We start from the raw sequence: 20,042 nt of genomic DNA, 5'->3' as shown, positions 1-20,042 counted from the left end.
ATCCCTCTGGACCCCAGAGGGCCGGATTACTGGAAAAGCTGAATGATTGGGATTCATAGGCTATATTGTCTGGTTTTATAGAAAAGAAATACCTTCTTTACATATCCATAGAAGTTACAGTAAATCATTTTTCAACTTACCCAGCTATCCAACGCTAGCTCGAAACTTATCTTTGCCCATAATTTGTTTGTAGATCTTATATTTTTAATTAAGAATATTTCTGTGTGCATTTCAGCTGCGTTCCTGAATAGACTGCTCTATCAACTTTGAGTTATGCTCCGCCTTCATAATCTGTCTCTAATGTATTTCACAAGCAGCAGTTTTTACAAATATCTGTATTATCGCCCAATTCTTTTTGATATATTAGATTGTTGCACATCCTCCTCTACATTAGATTGCTAGATTGTTCTTTTTCTCACCTCTATTCAGTTTCCTATAATAATATTGCACTTTTCACTTAACAATAATGTTACAGTATGTGCTTGTGTTTTTCTGAGTTTGGCATTGTTCAAATCATGGCTGATCCTTAACACAAACACGAAAATCTGAAGCTGCATGAGGAACACAGAACCCTAGCATACGACACAAACCTAACAATAATCCAAGTGAAGGGTAACAAAGAAGATAGTGGTAATGGGAAAAAAAAAGTGCAAATAAAATCATATATAGAGAGATAGTAATTATCGAGGAATTTCTTTGCTGGATATCACTTATAAGATTTTTTCTAAGATTTTATATTCCAGAATTCATGACCAACTTGATAGTGAATTTGGTGAATATCAGGAGGATGGTTTTTGTCCAGGACGAAGCTGTCCAGATCAAATGATCAGTCTCAAATGGATTATAAAACATCAGAGGATTAGAAGCAAAAGTTTTGTAATCACCTCTGTTGATTTTTAAAAATCTTATGATAGTATCCATCGTGAATCATTATTACATATCCTTACTGAATTTGGTTTACATTGGAAACTTGTTAACCTTATTGCGGTCATTCTTAGAAATTCATAATCTAGACTTAGGTTCAGCAATGAAATCTCTGAGCCATTTGAAGTTCGTACTGGTCTTCGACAGGGGGATGGATTATCCCCATTGTTGTGTAATTGTGTGCCGGAAAAAATTATGCATGAATGGAATAAGTCATGTCCACCGACTGTTAAGATTGGAAGAAATATTACATGTTATAATTCTCATATTTTGGTCCGTATTGAATTGTACAATAAAGTCAAAGAAATATTAATGTTTATTTATTCCACCTATTCAATACATAAAAAGTTATAGGGACATGTTTCACCCTTTATTTAAGGGCATCTTCAGCCTAAATCTCAATCTGAAAGATAAAAAATCAGGATCCTGATTGTTCTTCATTGTGGTTGATTTTAAAAAAAAATTACAAATGAATGTGAGGATGATGTAGGAAATAGTTAAGATATTCTTAAAAAATAAAGTCTTAATAAAGTCTTACAAACAAATAGACGTAATTTATACACTTTCTTGAATGCCCTTGTCTAAAAATGTGGTAACAAGTTGCATATTGGTAGTTCTATAAGAACGCAAATTGCTACGTTGAATCTTGTGAAGCGGCACCCTGTGTTGGTTGAGGACGTTAGAGAAAAGGTTGGATCCTAAACAGTTCAAACGTCAGAATAATGATGAAGAATGTTGCTGATTACTCCAAGTGGAGTTTGAACATGTCCCTATAATTTAAAATCACTTTTTATGTATTGAATAGGTGGAATAAATAAACATTAATATTTCTTTGACTATACTGGAAGAAATATTCGACTAAATTGTCTTGCATTTTCTGATGATCTAGCATTATTAGCAAATAGTACTGAAGAAGCTAAATTTCAAGTAAAGGATGTGAAATGATTGGCAGTGAAGATTGGGGTGGAAATTTCTTTTGAGAAAACAGAAATGATGCCATCTTTTCAAGTTGTTAAATAATACTCAGAAAATAAAGGTTTTAAACAAATTTAAATATCTTGGTGAGATTATAACTTGGAATGCTAACAAAAATAAAGCACCCATAGTAGAACTCAAAAATTGAGACGTGCACAACAAACCACCTGGCCGAGTTATAAGAAACAGTCTCTTTCGATTAATGCTGAATTTCTACATTATTACTCCGTCGTTAAGCCAGAAACATATGCAAGTAAAACATTATTTAAACTGAATACCCAATCAACAACAGACAAACTGCAGAAAGTAAACTATTGATATGCGATTTATCAGGATTGTACATTGCCATAAAGCAGCAGGAATAGATGAAATTGTACCTGAAATGGTGAAATACAGTGGGAAGACAGGGTTGAAGTGCTTCATAGAGTAATAGGATTGTCATAGAATGTTAGTAAGGTACTTTCTTATTGGACCAAAACAGTAATTGAACCCACCTATAAGTAGAGGAACAAGAAGAACAACAACTATTGAGGTATTTCATTGATCAGTATACCAAGCAAGGTGTTCTCTGGAATTTTTGAAAGGAAGGAAGGTGCAAACATTGGTTGGGAGTAAGTTGGATGAAAACCTATGTGGTTTCAGGTCACAGAGGAGCTGTCCGGACCAGATTTTTAGTAGGTGTCAACTCTTGGAGGACAGAATTTAGTTTATTAAATGGTCAGAGATCCAGACCAGCTGGACAGCCCCATCTGTTGAGTTTTTTAGTTTCTGGGAATATATAACAATTGTAGGTCTGACTGAAAGGGGAATCCTCGATTGAAGTTGCGTTGTCCTCCTGCTAGCTGTTTACAGGCTGTGGGAGGCTATTGTATTCAGTCGAGCATGTGGCATGAGTTTTGAGAGAGTTTGCAATTTATAGAGTTATTCTGCAACATGTTTAGTACGAAGAGAGTCAGTGAACAAGAGATTGCTTCAATTTTGGACTCAACAAATGTAGATGAAAGTGATTTTACATTTGAAGAGTCCAAAGATGGAAATTCATGTAGTGAGTCTTCTGAGAGCAACTTCGACTCAAATGCCCCAGAGAACGGAAGAGTAAATGAATGGACTGACATGAGTAATTTAGACCTTTGACCTTAAAGTACCATTCTGATATATAATGTTAATCAAAGACTATTTTTACCTTCATATTTTGAGATGGCAACCAAGCCTATAGAGTAATTTTCACTATTTATTGATACTGAAATTTTTGACCTCACCAGGAGACAGAATTCAGGGAAATAAACGGAAGCAACAGGCAACACCTCCAATTAGAAAGTGTAGAATCAAATATTGGTCATCACCAAGACTATCTGATATAAGGGCATTGATTGGCATAATCATTAATAAGTTATTTGTGAAATTACTCTTATGCATTTTATGCGCTAACATGCTGCCACGAAAAAATTGATAATATCTTACACACCTTTGCGACGGAGTACATCTAATATTCAAATAAGTCATTAATATTATGAACATATGCATGTTTGTAGCTCTGTTCAATTATTCTGGATGAGTTTTAATTTGCCATATTTTCGGTCTGCGAACAGACATGAAACGCTTCCATCCACGTAGAGTTAAGTAGGTAATTGAAATGTTGTGAGGGGAATAGCCAGATATGTTTGTTTGGTAATAATAATAATAATGGTGTATGGCCTCCAAAGAGGCCTGGTGCAGGTCTTTTTCTAGAAGACGGCCTATTAGGCGACCGGCATGTCTGTGAAGAGGAGGGCCCTACCTAGGATGATTTCTAATGTTGAAGACGCCACACACACCCAGCCTCCGAGCCATTGGAATTAACCAATTAAGGTTAAAATCCCCGACCCAGCCGGGAATTGAACCCGGGACCCTCTGAACCGAAGGCCAGTACGCTGACCATTCAGACAACGAGTCGGACTTTGTTTGGTAGAAGGCTTATGACAGAGTACTGAAGGAAAAGATGTTAGCTGTTCTCAAGGGTTATGGGATTAAGGGTAAATCATTACAAGCAATCAAAGACATGTATGTTGACAACTGGGATGCAATGAGAATTGATGGTAGAATGAATAGTTCAGGGTACGCACAGGGGTTAGACAAGGCTGTAACCTTTCACCTTTGTAGTTCATAATTTATGTGGATCACCCACTGAAAAGTAGTGTCAGGGAGGGAGTCAAGTAAGGTGGAAATGTAGTCTGCGAGTCTGATATGAAAACTAACATTTTCAAGACTGAAGTGATGTCAGTACGGAAGAAACCTAAGAGAATGGAATATCAGGTCAGGAATACAGAACAGTTCAAATATTTAGGATGTAATTTCTACCGAGATGGTAGTATAGTAACACAGTGAGTCAACAGTATTCTGTAAGAAAGAAGTCAGCTCTTCAACGAAACTCTTTTTACACTGGTCTGTTACTGAAAGTAACAAAAATGATCACTGGTACAAGCAGGTATAAACAATGGCAGTAGGGTATTCAGAATAAGAAGAAAAAGGCTAAGATAGGAAAAACTCAGTGGATGAAGCAGTAGGCATAAACAGTGTTCAGTGATGGGGTCGTGTGAGATGAATGAAGGAGGATAGGTTACCTAGGAGAAAAATGGACTCAGTCAAGGAGGTTAAGAGAAGAAGAGGTAGACCAAAGATGATTGCTACCAACTTCTTTTCAGTTTTAATGATAATTTCGTGTGGCTATTTCTAGCTGAGTGCAGCCCTTGTAAGGCAGACCCTTCGATGAGGGTGGGCGGCATCTGCCATGTGTAGGTAACTGCGTGTTATTGTGGTAGAGGATAGTGTTATGTGTGATGTGTGAGTTGCAGGGATTTTGAGGACAGTACAAACACCCAGTCCCCAAGAAAAGGGAATTAACCATTTAAAGTTAAAATTCTGACCCAGCTGGAAATCAAACCCGGGACCTTATGGACCAAAGGCCACCATGGAGCCAGACTTTTCAGTTTTGATTGTCATGAACATCTTCAAACCAATAAATATGCTTCCACCTCAGAATATCTAGAATTATCCCGAACTTTTTTTTTTTTTTTTTTCCTTCTTCCTGTTACTTCCCATACAGCCTATGAGGTAAAGAATGCGAATGCCTGTCAGTGCTTGTATCTGCTTTATCCATGAAATTTGCATCAGGTTCATGTTGTAAATTATACTTTGCTTAGTTGTGCCTGGATCTCTGTCTCGTCCATGAGTTTTGCACCATGTTCACATTGAAAAATACGCTTGATTTTGTATATAGCCATAAATAGTTGCGCATGTAGTTATCACTTGAATAATAGTGTTGTGTTGAAAGGTTCTACACATGCCAGCTCGGAGTTTGTTGTTCTTGTTAGGCCTGTAGGCCCAGAAAGATGCAACAAAATGTCATGTGCTTGTGTTCTCACATTCTGAGGAGGATTTTCCTCTTTTCGCTTAAAATTGTCTGTAGCAGTATAAAATCTGTAATTATCTGCAATCAGCATAGATTTCTGTTTCAGAGGAATCTTCATCAGACTGATCATCACTGGTATTTGCTCAGTGTTTGAGGGATGTGTATTTTTATGAAATGGTCCTCTCCACCATTGTCACTTTCTTCAAACTCACTATTGTTTCCAGTATCAAAATTTAACTCATTCTTGACCCACTGAGACATAATATCATCCTGAGGTCTGTCTGGATGATAAACTAATTTTCCAAGCCATTGTAACACAAGTAGTTGCTTCGGCTGTATTTGTAGCCTAGTTGAATTTGACTAAGACTGGCAGCATTGTGTTTACTCTGAGAACATTATAATCACACTTGATGATGGGATGGAAATGTACTGGTACTGAAATTCCCACCACTTGTTGGTCGGTCGGTCTCATCTTATTTTAAACTAAAGCATTAGCACAAATATTTAAGGAGTTTAGTTGATTCAATTATCTTGTGAACAGAGTAGTTCATGTGTTGTGAAATACACTGACTGACAGAGCAAATGCAACACCAAGAAGGAGTGGTCAGAACTTTATGCCAATTGCAGGGTAGACTGACGTCACTGAGGTATGCTCATGATGTGAAATGCGCCGCTGTGCTGCGCACGTAGCGAACGATAAATGGGACACGGCGTTGGCGAATGGCCCACTTCGTACCGTGATTTCTCAGCCGACAGTCATTGTAGAACGTGTTGTCGTGTGCCACAGGACACGTGTATAGCTAAGAATGCCAGGCCGCCATCAACGGAGGCATTTCCAGCAGACAGACGACTTTACGAGGGGTATGGTGATCGGGCTGAGAAGGGCAGGTCGGTCGCTTCGTCAAATCGCAGCCGATACCCATAGGGATGTGTCCACGGTGCAGCGTCTGTGGCGAAGATGGTTGGCGCAGGGACATGTGGCACGTGCGAGGGGTCCAGGCGCAGCCCGAGTGACGTCAGCACGCGAGGATCGGCGCATCCGCCGCCAAGCGGTGGCAGCCCCGCACGCCACGTCAACCGCCATTCTTCAGCATGTGCAAGACACCCTGGCTGTTCCAATATCGACCAGAACAGTTTTCCGTTGATTGGTTGAAGGAGGCCTGCACTCCCGGCGTCCGCTCAGAAGACTACCATTGACTCCACAGCATAGACGTGCACGCCTGGCATGGTGCCGGGCTAGAGCGACTTGGATGAGGGAATGGTGGAACGTCGTGTTCTCCGATGAGTCACGCTTCTGTTCTGTCAGTGATAGTCATCGCAGACGAGTGTGGCGTCGGCGTGGAGAAAGGTCAAATCCGGCAGTAACTGTGGAGCGCCCTACCGCTAGACAACGCGGCATCATGGTTTGGGGCGCTATTGCGTATGATTCCACGTCACCTCTAGTGCGTATTCAAGGCACGTTAAATGCCCACCGCTACGTGCATTATGTGCTGCGGCCGGTGGCACTCCCGTACCTTCAGGGGCTGCCCAATACTCTGTTTCAGCAGGATAATGCCCGCCCACACACTGCTCGCATCTCCCAACAGGCTCTACGAGGTGTACAGATGCTTCCGTGGCCAGCGTACTCTCCGGATCTCTCACCAATCGAACACGTGTGGGATCTCATTGGACGCCGTTTGCAAACTCTGCCCCAGCCTCGTACGGACGACCAACTGTGGCAAATGGTTGACAGAGAATGGAGAACCATCCCTCAGGACACTATCAGCACTCTTATTGACTCTGTACCTCGATGTGTTTCTGCGTGCATCGCCGCTCGCGGTGGTCCTACATCCTACTGAGTCGATGCCGTGCGCATTGTGTAACCTGCATATCGGTTTGAAATAAACATCAATTATTCTTCCGTGCCGACTCTGTTTTTTCCCCAACTTTCATCCCTTTCGAACCACTCCTCCTTGGTGTTGCATTTGCTCTGTCAGTCAGTGTATATATATTAAGCAAGTTCAAAATGAAGTACAATGCTTTTCCAGTAAGAGCTCTTCGTGAGCAAAGCCACGGAAGTCCCTGCAGTAAGACCAAAACCCTGGCGCATGTCCTTGGGCTTTTGTCGTCACGGGGAGCTTTTAGGAAATCATCTCATACGGAAGATGATTGCTAAAGCAGTTACAAAGTTCACGAGGAGATTCACTGCGTGGCTGAAGGTGGAAGTACTTGCTAAATAGACATCATTGCGCTGGGCGGGACAAGGGAAAGAATTTTTATAATTGACTCCACAGTATGCTTCTAGAAGAGTCTGGATCAGCTGGCAGCTGTTGACCAGGAGAAAAAAGAAATTTATGAGACAACAATAAGCTACTTCAGGGAAGCATATAAAATTAAAGAATTGCACGTGGTATGGCTGATGATTGGAAGCCAGTCCCAGAGTTTGTTGTGGAGTTTTTCAAATCCCTTGGGATCCAGCCACAGATTTGCTGGGTTATTGCACTCTACTCTTTTAGTGATTTGATTGATCAATCCAGATACCGACGAACCACCTGTACAACCTCAGGAATTAATACATGTAATTGTCCCATTCCTGTTAAGCTGTTGCTTCTAGTTTCCTCTTCTTACTTAATTACAGTTTCAATGTTTAAATTATAATGTGTGTTGATATACTTCGTCCTCATCAGCAACCCAAACAGTTTGGGAAGTTAAGGTAAAAAATAATGTAAATGTTTTAAGAGAAGAAAGGAAAGAAATGTGAATGAAATGGTTTAATGTTGAGATTTCTTTGTTTCCTTCATTGTGTCTCACTGTTGTAAATATGCCTAAAGACTGGCTTGTAACAAGAACAGTTTCCATAAGAAGTATGGCAAATGTTGTTTTTAGGGTCAAAACAACAAGATCATCAGCCCCAAAGGGCACCTTAACTACTAAATGTTACATGTGATCTCAGGTGAAACTGAACTCTTGTATGACTTTTCAGGTTCAATTTGTTGCCTGCCAGCAGCGGATCTGATAGCTCTGAATCAGAAGATGAAGTACAAACAGATGTCAAGTCAAGTTTTGAAGCTCGACAGGAACGTCTTAAAACACGGATAGAACAGTTAGAAGAAAAGGCACTTGCTGAGAAACCATGGCAACTAAAAGGAGAGGTGTCAGCTGCTGCTAGGCCACAGAATTCACTTCTTGAAGAGATAGTAGAGTTTGATTTAACTACAAGACCTGGTATGTTTTAAAATCTTGGTTTACTATTATATTTTAAAAAAACACTGAGAGTACCGTAATACATTATTTCAGGAAAAGTGGTGGAAGTTAGTTTCTTTCATATCATACGTAAATCAGTTGAAGGATCAGAATTACATCAATATCCATTTCATCACAAATTCTAAATTTTATACTTTTCATTGAACATCACACTATAGATACACGAGGACCTACAAAAAATAGTGTTTTTACTGAAAAGTTAAATTGTTTTTCCAAGAAATTAGCTTAATTTTTTCAGCCTGTCAGAACTTTTCCGTATTTACCTGAGGATGTTCAGAGAACTAATTACCGTTATTATTGAAAAAGTGGGAGCACAGGATAAAATACACTGACCTGCGAATTTAAACTTTCCGATCATTGCATGAAGTTTTCATAGTGATCTTTTATATTTCGGGCATGCTGATTCCAGAACTGAAGTCAGTTTTCCCCTATCACATCAGGTTTTTGTGCAAATTCAAAATGAAAAAATGATAAATATGCAGCATGTGCACATGCAAGATTACTACGAGGGCTATTTTTTTTCAAGGTCCGATTGGTCACGAAATGAAACAGCAGTACAAATTTGACACTTTTCTATTAGTAACACTTACTGATACATCACAGCTATTTTTCAACATAGTCGCCTCGCAGATTGAGACATTTGTCGTAGCGTGGTACCAACTTGTCAATGCCCTCTTGATAGAACGTCGCCGCCTGCGCCTGTAACCATCTTTGTACGCCGGTCTGCAGCGCCTCGTCGGTGTCAAAACGCTGTCCTCCTAGCCAGCGTTTCATGTGAGCAAAGAGGTGAAAATCTGATGGAGCCAGGTCCGGACTGTATGCTGGGCGATCGAAAACGTCCCACTGGTAACGCTGCAGGAGGTTCATGGTGGCAGCTGCAGTGTGCGGCCGAGCACTGTCATGGAGGAGGACAATGCCTGATGACAACATCCCTCTCCGCTTATTCTGAATTGATAATACCAATATAAATGGTCCATTATTGGACATTATAAATTTTCCAGCTAGCTCATTCTTGGTTGCCAGCGTTTCGCCCTCGTGTGCTAGGGTGGGCTCATCAGTTGGTACCTAGCACACCTACCAATACGCTGGCTAGTGCATACCGTGGAGGCCACTGCGTAGGCTAACTGGAGCCACCGGCAGTGCCAATGCACTAAGAGACTTTGTCTCATCACTAAAAATTGATGCCTGCTTGGCCATCAGATGATATAGATGTTGATTCCCATAGGGAATCTGAAATATTTGTCCTGAATGAGCAAATTTATAATACCAATATAAATGGTCCATTATTGGACATTATAAATTTTCCAGCTAGCTCATTCTTGGTTGCCAGCGTTTCGCCCTCGTGTGCTAGGGTGGGCTCATCAGTTGGTACCTAGCACACCTACCAATACGCTGGCTAGTGCATACCGTGGAGGCCACTGCGTAGGCTAACTGGAGCCACCGGCAGTGCCAATGCACTAAGAGACTTTGTCTCATCACTAAAAATTGATGCCTGCTTGGCCATCAGATGATATAGATGTTGATTCCCATAGGGAATCTGAAATATTTGTCCTGAATGAGCAAATTTATAATACCAATATAAATGGTCCATTATTGGACATTATAAATTTTCCAGCTAGCTCATTCTTGGTTGCCAGCGTTTCGCCCTCGTGTGCTAGGGTGGGCTCATCAGTTGGTACCTAGCACACCTACCAATACGCTGGCTAGTGCATACCGTGGAGGCCACTGCGTAGGCTAACTGGAGCCACCGGCAGTGCCAATGCACTAAGAGACTTTGTCTCATCACTAAAAATTGATGCCTGCTTGGCCATCAGATGATATAGATGTTGATTCCCATAGGGAATCTGAAATATTTGTCCTGAATGAGCAAATTTATAATACCAATATAAATGGTCCATTATTGGACATTATAAATTTTCCAGCTAGCTCATTCTTGGTTGCCAGCGTTTCGCCCTCGTGTGCTAGGGTGGGCTCATCAGTTGGTACCTAGCACACCTACCAATACGCTGGCTAGTGCATACCGTGGAGGCCACTGCGTAGGCTAACTGGAGCCACCGGCAGTGCCAATGCACTAAGAGACTTTGTCTCATCACTAAAAATTGATGCCTGCTTGGCCATCAGATGATATAGATGTTGATTCCCATAGGGAATCTGAAATATTTGTCCTGAATGAGCAAATTTATAATACCAATATAAATGGTCCATTATTGGACATTATAAATTTTCCAGCTAGCTCATTCTTGGTTGCCAGCGTTTCGCCCTCGTGTGCTAGGGTGGGCTCATCAGTTGGTACCTAGCACACCTACCAATACGCTGGCTAGTGCATACCGTGGAGGCCACTGCGTAGGCTAACTGGAGCCACCGGCAGTGCCAATGCACTAAGAGACTTTGTCTCATCACTAAAAATTGATGCCTGCTTGGCCATCAGATGATATAGATGTTGATTCCCATAGGGAATCTGAAATATTTGTCCTGAATGAGCAAATTTATAATACCAATATAAATGGTCCATTATTGGACATTATAAATTTTCCAGCTAGCTCATTCTTGGTTGCCAGCGTTTCGCCCTCGTGTGCTAGGGTGGGCTCATCAGTTGGTACCTAGCACACCTACCAATACGCTGGCTAGTGCATACCGTGGAGGCCACTGCGTAGGCTAACTGGAGCCACCGGCAGTGCCAATGCACTAAGAGACTTTGTCTCATCACTAAAAATTGATGCCTGCTTGGCCATCAGATGATATAGATGTTGATTCCCATAGGGAATCTGAAATATTTGTCCTGAATGAGCAAATTTATAATACCAATATAAATGGTCCATTATTGGACATTATAAATTTGCTCATTCAGGACAAATATTTCAGATTCCCTATGGGAATCAACATCTATATCATCTGATGGCCAAGCAGGCATCAATTTTTAGTGATGAGACAAAGTCTCTTAGTGCATTGGCACTGCCGGTGGCTCCAGTTAGCCTACGCAGTGGCCTCCACGGTATGCACTAGCCAGCGTATTGGTAGGTGTGCTAGGTACCAACTGATGAGCCCACCCTAGCACACGAGGGCGAAACGCTGGCAACCAAGAATGAGCTAGCTGGAAAATTTATAATGTCCAATAATGGACCATTTATATTGGTATTATAAATTTGCTCATTCAGGACAAATATTTCAGATTCCCTATGGGAATCAACATCTATATCATCTGATGGCCAAGCAGGCATCAATTTTTAGTGATGAGACAAAGTCTCTTAGTGCATTGGCACTGCCGGTGGCTCCAGTTAGCCTACGCAGTGGCCTCCACGGTATGCACTAGCCAGCGTATTGGTAGGTGTGCTAGGTACCAACTGATGAGCCCACCCTAGCACACGAGGGCGAAACGCTGGCAACCAAGAATGAGCTAGCTGGAAAATTTATAATGTCCAATAATGGACCATTTATATTGGTATTATAAATTTGCTCATTCAGGACAAATATTTCAGATTCCCTATGGGAATCAACATCTATATCATCTGATGGCCAAGCAGGCATCAATTTTTAGTGATGAGACAAAGTCTCTTAGTGCATTGGCACTGCCGGTGGCTCCAGTTAGCCTACGCAGTGGCCTCCACGGTATGCACTAGCCAGCGTATTGGTAGGTGTGCTAGGTACCAACTGATGAGCCCACCCTAGCACACGAGGGCGAAACGCTGGCAACCAAGAATGAGCTAGCTGGAAAATTTATAATGTCCAATAATGGACCATTTATATTGGTATTATAAATTTGCTCATTCAGGACAAATATTTCAGATTCCCTATGGGAATCAACATCTATATCATATTCTGAATTGCCCGTCGTAGACGTTGAATAGTCGCACAGTATGCGGCTGCAGTGATGATGGAACCACGTTCCATGAATTCCACCAACAGAACTCCTTTCCGGTCCCAGAACACAGTAGCCATACACTTTCTGTTGGAGAATGTTCGCTTGAATTTCTTTGGCTTACTCGGGGAGTGCGAATGCATCCACTGTTTGGATTGCTCTTTTGTTTCTTCCGTTTCAAAATGAACCCATGTCTCGTCCCCTGTGACAATTTTGTTCAAAAAATCCGGTCCTTCATCATGGTAGCGCTGGAGAAACGCTAAGGCGGCGCCCATTCGCTGTGTTTTGTGACGGTCAGACAGCATCTTCGGAACCCATCTCGCACAAAGTTTGCGGTACTGAAGTGTCTCCCTCACAATTGTGTAGAGAGCTGACCTGGAAATTTCAGGAAACGAAGCACTCAAAACAAATTGTGAACCGACGATTTTTTCGAATTGCCTGATCCACATGCTGAACAAGATCATCGGTTGACACACGCTTCCTTCCCTGGCCGCCTGCATCATGGACGTCTGTACGCCCTGCTGTAAAGTTCCTGCACCATTGTCGCACTTTGCTGTCGCTCATGCACGTTTCACCATACACACGACTTATTCGGCGATGAATTTCGGCTGCATTGCACCCCTCAGCCTGAAGAAATCGAATTACACCGTGCACTTCACACTTGGCGGGCGAAGCGATCGATGTAGCCATGTTTACGAGCACGCTGCACGTTCACTACTGACGGGACTGAGGTGAGGTGCATAACGGTCATTTCAGAGACGTTGCACAACACATCTGCGCAGTGGTTCATCATATATTCGCGGGCGTTTGACTGTCGCGACCGATCGGACCTTGAAAAAAAAAATAGCCCTCGTATTATCACATGTAAAGAACGCTTCTTTCTTATTATTTTCACCCATCTGGACTCTCCCATCTTACACTGGTATACTTATGAACATAATATAAAGATATGTAGTGTATTGTGTTAACAGGTCTGTAGAAAAACAGCCAAATGGACCAAAATTTACCACGCATTAAGCCTCATAACGTACTGAGAGTGATAAGTCTATGGTTTCAGTTTTATAATGTCCTACCTTTAGCATAAGAAACGTCTTCGCCTTGTTTTTCGTGTGTGAGGAGTAGTTGGACCTTCTCTCTTTAGTACCAAACCAAACCCCATGGTACTACAGCCCTTGAAGGTCCTTGGCCCACCAAGCAACCACCACTCAACCCGAAAGCCTGCAGATTACAAGGTATCATGTGGTCAACATTATGAATGCTCTCGGCCGTTATTCTTAGCTTTTTAGACTGGGGCCGCTATCTCACCGTCAGATAGCTCCTCAATTCTAATCACGTAGGCTGAGTGGACCTCGAACCAGCCCTTAGGTCTAGGTAAAAATCCGTTACCTGGCCAGGAATTGAATCCGGAGCCTCCTCCGGGTAAGAGGCAGGCACACTACTCGTACACCACGGGGCAGGCATTCGTCTTTAGTAACCAGCAGTAATCTGCCAGCATGTTTTTGTTCCATTTCCCTTAATATCTGCATTCCATTTCCTGTAGATCATGATGAAATCTTTCTCCTTGCTCTTCGCTCAGCATTCCTAGGTTCTCAGGGAAATAGTCCAGATGTGAATGTAACATGTGCATTTTCAAGCTCATTTTGCAGCCTAAATCTTGGAAAGAAACAAGCAATCTATCCACCATTTGTTTGTAGTCTGAATCCTTTATGTTTCCAAGAAAGTTTTTGACCACATTCTGGAATGCTGTCCATGCTGATTGCTCTGCAACGCACATAACGTCTTCAAAATTAGCATCAGAAAGAAGTTTTCTGATATCTGGACCTGTGAAAATACCCTCCTTGATTTTGGAATTACTGATGCCTGGGAATCGATGACACAAGTACTGAAAGCATTTACCTTCATTGTTTAGGGCCTTAATGAATTGCTTCATAAGCTCTAGTTTGATATGAAGCGGAGGTAACAGTATTTTGCTCTTGTGAACAAGAGTTTCTTGTTTTATGTTTATCGACCCTACAATCCATTGTCTACGTGGCCATTCTTTTTTAGTCCAGTGATGTAACCTTGCTCGACTGTCCCACTCGTACAGAGAGCAGGGGTGCTTTGTGTAACCTCGTTGTAAACCTAACAGAATACCTATCACTTTGAAATCACCACACACTTGCCACTTGTGTTCCTGGTACTTCAGTTTACACAACAGCATTTCGAGATTTCCATATGTTTCTCGCTTAATAACTGAATGAGCAACGGGAATAGATGCAAGTTTGTTTTCAGTATAAAGAAGCACGCACTTCAAACTACAGTACACTTAGAGGCGTCAATGAAAAGTCTCCAGTCATTAGGGTCATACTGTGGTGCTCCTAGTTTTAAGATAACCTCCGGAATGTTGTTGCAGTAAACCAAGGCTCCCTCTTCAGAAAATAGGGTGTAAATCCTTGTTTGTGATGTCTATATGAATAGTACGTCGTCCCTGGTGCCAACATGTTCCTTTTACGAAGTCTAGACCCGAGTAACTTGACAAATTCCTTTGTAAGGCCAAGATCTCAAACGGTCATTTAATGCACTTTGTTCAAACAGTCTTGGTTATTTTTCAACACATTCAGGGAAGAAATCACAGTCAGAGTTAGTGCCCGCCACTTCTGCGTCAGATTCAGAAGAGGGACAATCCTGTAAATGTTCTGGACGCTGTGGTACTGGTGTATCAGGGCTATGAGAAACGTGTAAAATTACAGGTCGAATATTGCTTGGATACACAATGTTACTTTTGTTACTGCTGTTAAATCCCTTCACATTCACAGAACAGAAGTTGCAGTGAGTACTGTGGTCTGGGGGTTCTCGCCACACCATTGGAATACCAAATAGCAACGCAGTTTGCTTACCGTTCACCCATTGCCGTAACTGCTCTGTACAGGTTCTACAAGCCTTATGTGGTGCCCACAACTTGTCTTGGTCTCCAAGTTTCAAGCCAAAGTAGGCACAGTAGGCCTTTCTCACGAACTCTGTTATATTGGGCCGCTGTCTCATCGGAACGAAACTTCCACATACATAGCAGAATGTGTCTGGATTATTCTTGCAGTTACGTCATGGCATGTTGATATATGTAAGTTCAATAAAAATATTAACACAGTACGTCACTCACATATAGAATGCTTGTGAAGACAAAAATGTATTTTCGCTAGCAAGCGAAACACAACTCAGACTGTCGGAGACGAAGCATAACGAGAGAATGACGCCACTCAGCCAAAACCACGCGTTGCCAGCTATGTTGTACATAGTTGCCGGCTCTAGGCTCTACACTCTGAGCGTGATAATACAGGACTACGAGATGGCTGGAGGATGTCGAATTAATAAAATAATAAAATAAATTAATAAAAGAATATGGAAATCTAAATTAAAGCAACACACTTCCTAACACCGTAAGAAGTGCATTAGTGCATGTGATGAAATAAACATAATATAGGATTTTTGAGAAAATGTAATGTGATGGGGAAAAATTAACATCGGATCCTGATTCAGGTGCAGAAGTCATCCTAAAAAGCAATACAAGATGGCGGCAATGAAACCATCGCTGGACAGTGATATGTTTATAAACATGCTCAACCTATTTTTTTAGAGTGATGCTACAGTTTCTAGTCTTCAAGTGAAAAGAATTTTCATTGTAGTCCAAGTTGCTATCTTTCAAGTTTGTTCAAAGTTAATTTAGAACTATCTTATGAAGAGAAAAATCTCTTGGAATCTACAGGGTGGGAAAAAAATCCCTTTACACTAGCTCATAATAAAAAGTAATGTGTAGACAATTTTTAAATATTTTATAGACAGTCCCTTAAGATACCATAGTAACTGACAACAATGTTCTTAAGTCAAAAACCAACTTTCATTATTATTTCACTGTTCTCACTTGCTTTAGTCGAACATGATGGTGGATACAAGTGGTTTCAGTGTTGAGGAGTGTTTGGTGCTTTCATGTGGTTTCACAAACATCCATTGACGCATAAGACAGTGTGGATAATGTCATGAGGTTTTTGCTGTGCAATCTGGGAAACCGTTGCCATCATGGCGAACGTTATTGTATGGGAGAAGGAAGCTTTTGCAACAGGAAGAGTTTTGTGAAATAATAATAATAATATTGGCTTTACGTCCCACTAAATACTTTTATGGTTATCGGAGATGCCGAGGTGCCAGAATTTAGTCCCATAGTTCTTCTTTTACGTGCCAGTAAATCTACCGACACAGGGCTGACATATTTGAGCACCTTCAAATACCACCGGACTGAGCCAGGATCGAACGTGTCAAAGTTGGGGTCAGAAGGCCAGCGCCTCAACCATCTGATTTGTTAAGAAGAAAGCCACACTTTCCAATGTCAACTCATTTAAATTTAACTTAAAAGCTCTTTAGTCTGTTGACCCACAGGTTAAATATAAATATTATACTACAACATACTCGTAAAAAACCTTACTAAACAAAGAATAAAAAAATTACACACTATTAAACAAAGAATGACATGTTTCATTCTTGAAAGACCATCATCAGATTCTATAAGGTCACACTCAAATACTTAGAAATAATATTTGTGTTTATCTCTGTTTAATGTTTAGGAACTTAAATTCTAGAACTTATCATAATAATGTCCTGCTTTGTCTCCACTCCAGCATTAACTGCGAGGTATTTTGATAACCATTGCTCTGTCATTGGCGTGGGTCCAAGCTGTAATCCACTGACCTACTTTCGCCACGTCATGTCACATTCAACCGTCTGAGCCACTCAGCCTAGCGGAAGAGTTTGTGACATTCTACATAACAGGAGACTAAGCATTCGCACCAAGACTTGCGTTGCTGTGGCAGAATCAATTGAATGATTGCCAGTAAAGTGAACTTGTCAACATTATGCAGAGTTAGGTGTCCTGCAATCGACTATGCAACATCACATGCGGAAGGATGTATATCTTTCATGTTTTCGCCCATCCTCAGTGAATGATTTGAGTGATATGGAGCAATGCGTGCTTGCATGTCAAATGACACTCATACACTACCTGCATGCAGACGATCAAAAGAATGTTATCGCAGCTCTCACAGTCGTAATGCTTTTTGTGGGCAAAAGACATGTTATAGTTTGGGCAGGACCAACAGCTTGATATGTATTTTTTATGGTGACCATGTGAATCAGCACACACGCCTTCAAAGAATTAACAAGCGGTTGCTTCCAGAATTAACAGCCAGAAGAATATCTGACATCATTACATTCCAACAGGATGGTGCTTCACCACATTCTGTACTGAGTGTCCCCAGATGGCGGAATAAACTGTTTACAAAGACTTAATAACAATAAAAATTCTTCCACCTTTTTGATACTTATATTTGTATTTTAGCAAATCAATTAATCATACACAGAACATGTTTCGTTCCTTTTTAGAACATATTCAGCTGTTTTACATTGCTTAGGTGATTCACTAAGTATTTTTCTTTTTAAGAACATTCTAAACAGGTCCTTGTTTTTCTTAAATACTACGTAAATTTAAAATAAATTAAAGACAATGTGGATGATTGAATGGGTTAGTGAAATGAGAGGGAAATGGATCTACTTATAGTTAGACTATTTAAAAAAAAATTATTTCTATTCATTTGAACAGATGTTGTAAAAAATGTTTCCAGTACTTTTATCACTAAAATATTCCGCTTGTCTTCTAATAAAAAGTTTTTGAAAAAATATAACTTTCCTTTGTCACTGTTCTGAATATTGCTAGGTATACACTTCATTTACTCCCTCCAAGGTGGCTGCTATTTGTTTTAAATGTACAAAATGTCTCTGGGATTCGATTAGTTCAGGAACCTTAAAGCGTATTGCTGTTTTGCTATTAATAAAGGAGCTTCCCCATAATCTTGTTGTTGTCAAAATCCACTCCTACTGTGACCTTGGAGGAGCTACGGCTGAAGCAGCCTTCCGTCTTGATAGCAAAACAGCAATCAGCTTCAAGGTTCCTGAACTAACCAAATTCAAGAGACATTTTGTAAATTTAAAACAAATAGCAGCCACCTTGGAGGGAGTAAATGAAGTGAATACCTAGCAATATTCAGAATAGTGACTTCAAAAACATTTTATTAGAAGACAAGCGGAATATTTTAGTGAAAAGGATGCTGGAACCATTTTTTACAACATCTGTTCAAATGATTAGAATTTTTTTTAGGATTTTTTTTAATTTGCTAAAATGAAAATATAAGTATCAAAAAGGTGCAAGACTTTTTATTGTTATTAAGTCTTTGTAAATAGGATTTGATATGGAAAATGAAGCTGATTTCTTGCAATGAATAAACTGTTTCTGAACCTCTGGATTGGGTGTGGATCATAAGATTTTTCTGTCCTATTACCATGGTCCCCGCATAGCTCAGACCTCACCACATTTGCCAGTGTGTTCTCGGGTCATGTTAACAAACATGTGCATAAACCCCCCCACTACCACTACTACCACCACTGCTACTACTACGAGTTGCTATAGTAGCTCCAGTGTACAAAGGAAAGGATGATAAACATCAGTGGCGGCGCGTGACTTTCGTCACTGGGGGTTCAACAGAAGGAAAAATCATCCCCTCAATATCTCCTCTCCCCTGTCACCTGTGCCATAACAAAGTTCAAAGAAAGGTTCTAACGGTGAACATAATGTGCATGCCTAAAATCTTCCCTGATGAGAACTTGCACCCTGAATGGCGACCACTCATTACATTTGCTCCATCGTAACCTTGTGAAATCATCTTATCTGGATTAGCCACAACTTCGCGCAAAGAAAATTTTAAACACTCTACTATTGTCTTAGCATCATGACTAGAGGGTGAGAGGAAACGCCAAAATCTTTCAACTGGCTTACCGTTGGGAAGAACGATAACAAATTGTGCTGTAGTTGATATATCGGCGGTCTCATCTGCAATTACAAGTTATAAATCTCATGTTTAGGTCCGTATTGAAATGTACAATGAAGTCAAATAAATATTAAAGTTTATTGATTCCACCTGTTCAATACATAAGAAGAGATAATGAATTAACTATCTTAATTCATTTTTATCTTTTTTCATGACAGATTTCATACATGCACGAAAGCAAATCATTCTGAATGTCTTTCGAGGTGCCTTTGAAAACAGTAGCTTTGGACAGATGGTCTCTTAATGCAACGTCAGTTTCAGAACTAAAATTAACAAGGCCTTGAAATATGCCAGGATTCGATGATTCACTTGTTTCGTCATGCCCGCACAATGCCATCTCAAACGCATCACAGAACTTTACACAGCATATAACGATTTTTCCATACTTGATCGTTGTCTCTTTCCACAGGCTGCCTGTAAGCACAGTCAAATTACTGACGGTTATCGTGTCTTCCCAGGGGATCGAATTGTAACTGGGCAAGCATATAAGATTTAGAACGTTTGTGTTTCTTTATTTTTTTGGGACAAATGTCCTAAATCTACCACTACGACTTTGGTCCAAGTCCCTTCGCTTTCATCACTCATCACTTTCATCACTTTCGTTTTCAGTACTTTTACTTTTAAGATGCCTCATTATATTAAGATCAGTCATTGGGCATCCGGCATCCTTAAGATCCACTGTTCAAACTCATTATGTAGCTCCTTACCTTTCCTGGGAACAAAGATTATGGACGCAACTACAGTGCACAAA

At 40.7% G+C, this 20,042-nt stretch overlaps 1 protein-coding gene across 1 annotated transcript in view; it reads left to right on the top strand.

Moving 5' to 3' along the window:
* The window catches only part of LOC136863104 (U3 small nucleolar ribonucleoprotein protein MPP10), a 128,001-nt gene that overhangs the window by 18,754 nt on the left and 89,205 nt on the right, over positions 1-20,042 (top strand). Inside the window, exon 5 of the mRNA XM_067139447.2 lies at positions 8,250-8,491. Within this exon, the coding sequence (XP_066995548.2) occupies positions 8,250-8,491 (242 nt within the window). The remainder of the gene's footprint in view (positions 1-8,249; positions 8,492-20,042) is intronic.

This window comes from Anabrus simplex, chromosome 1, assembly GCF_040414725.1.
Source record: "Anabrus simplex isolate iqAnaSimp1 chromosome 1, ASM4041472v1, whole genome shotgun sequence".
In the NCBI taxonomy this organism is placed as follows: domain Eukaryota; kingdom Metazoa; phylum Arthropoda; class Insecta; order Orthoptera; family Tettigoniidae; genus Anabrus; species Anabrus simplex.
This window is presented reverse-complemented; position numbering and strand designations above follow the sequence as displayed.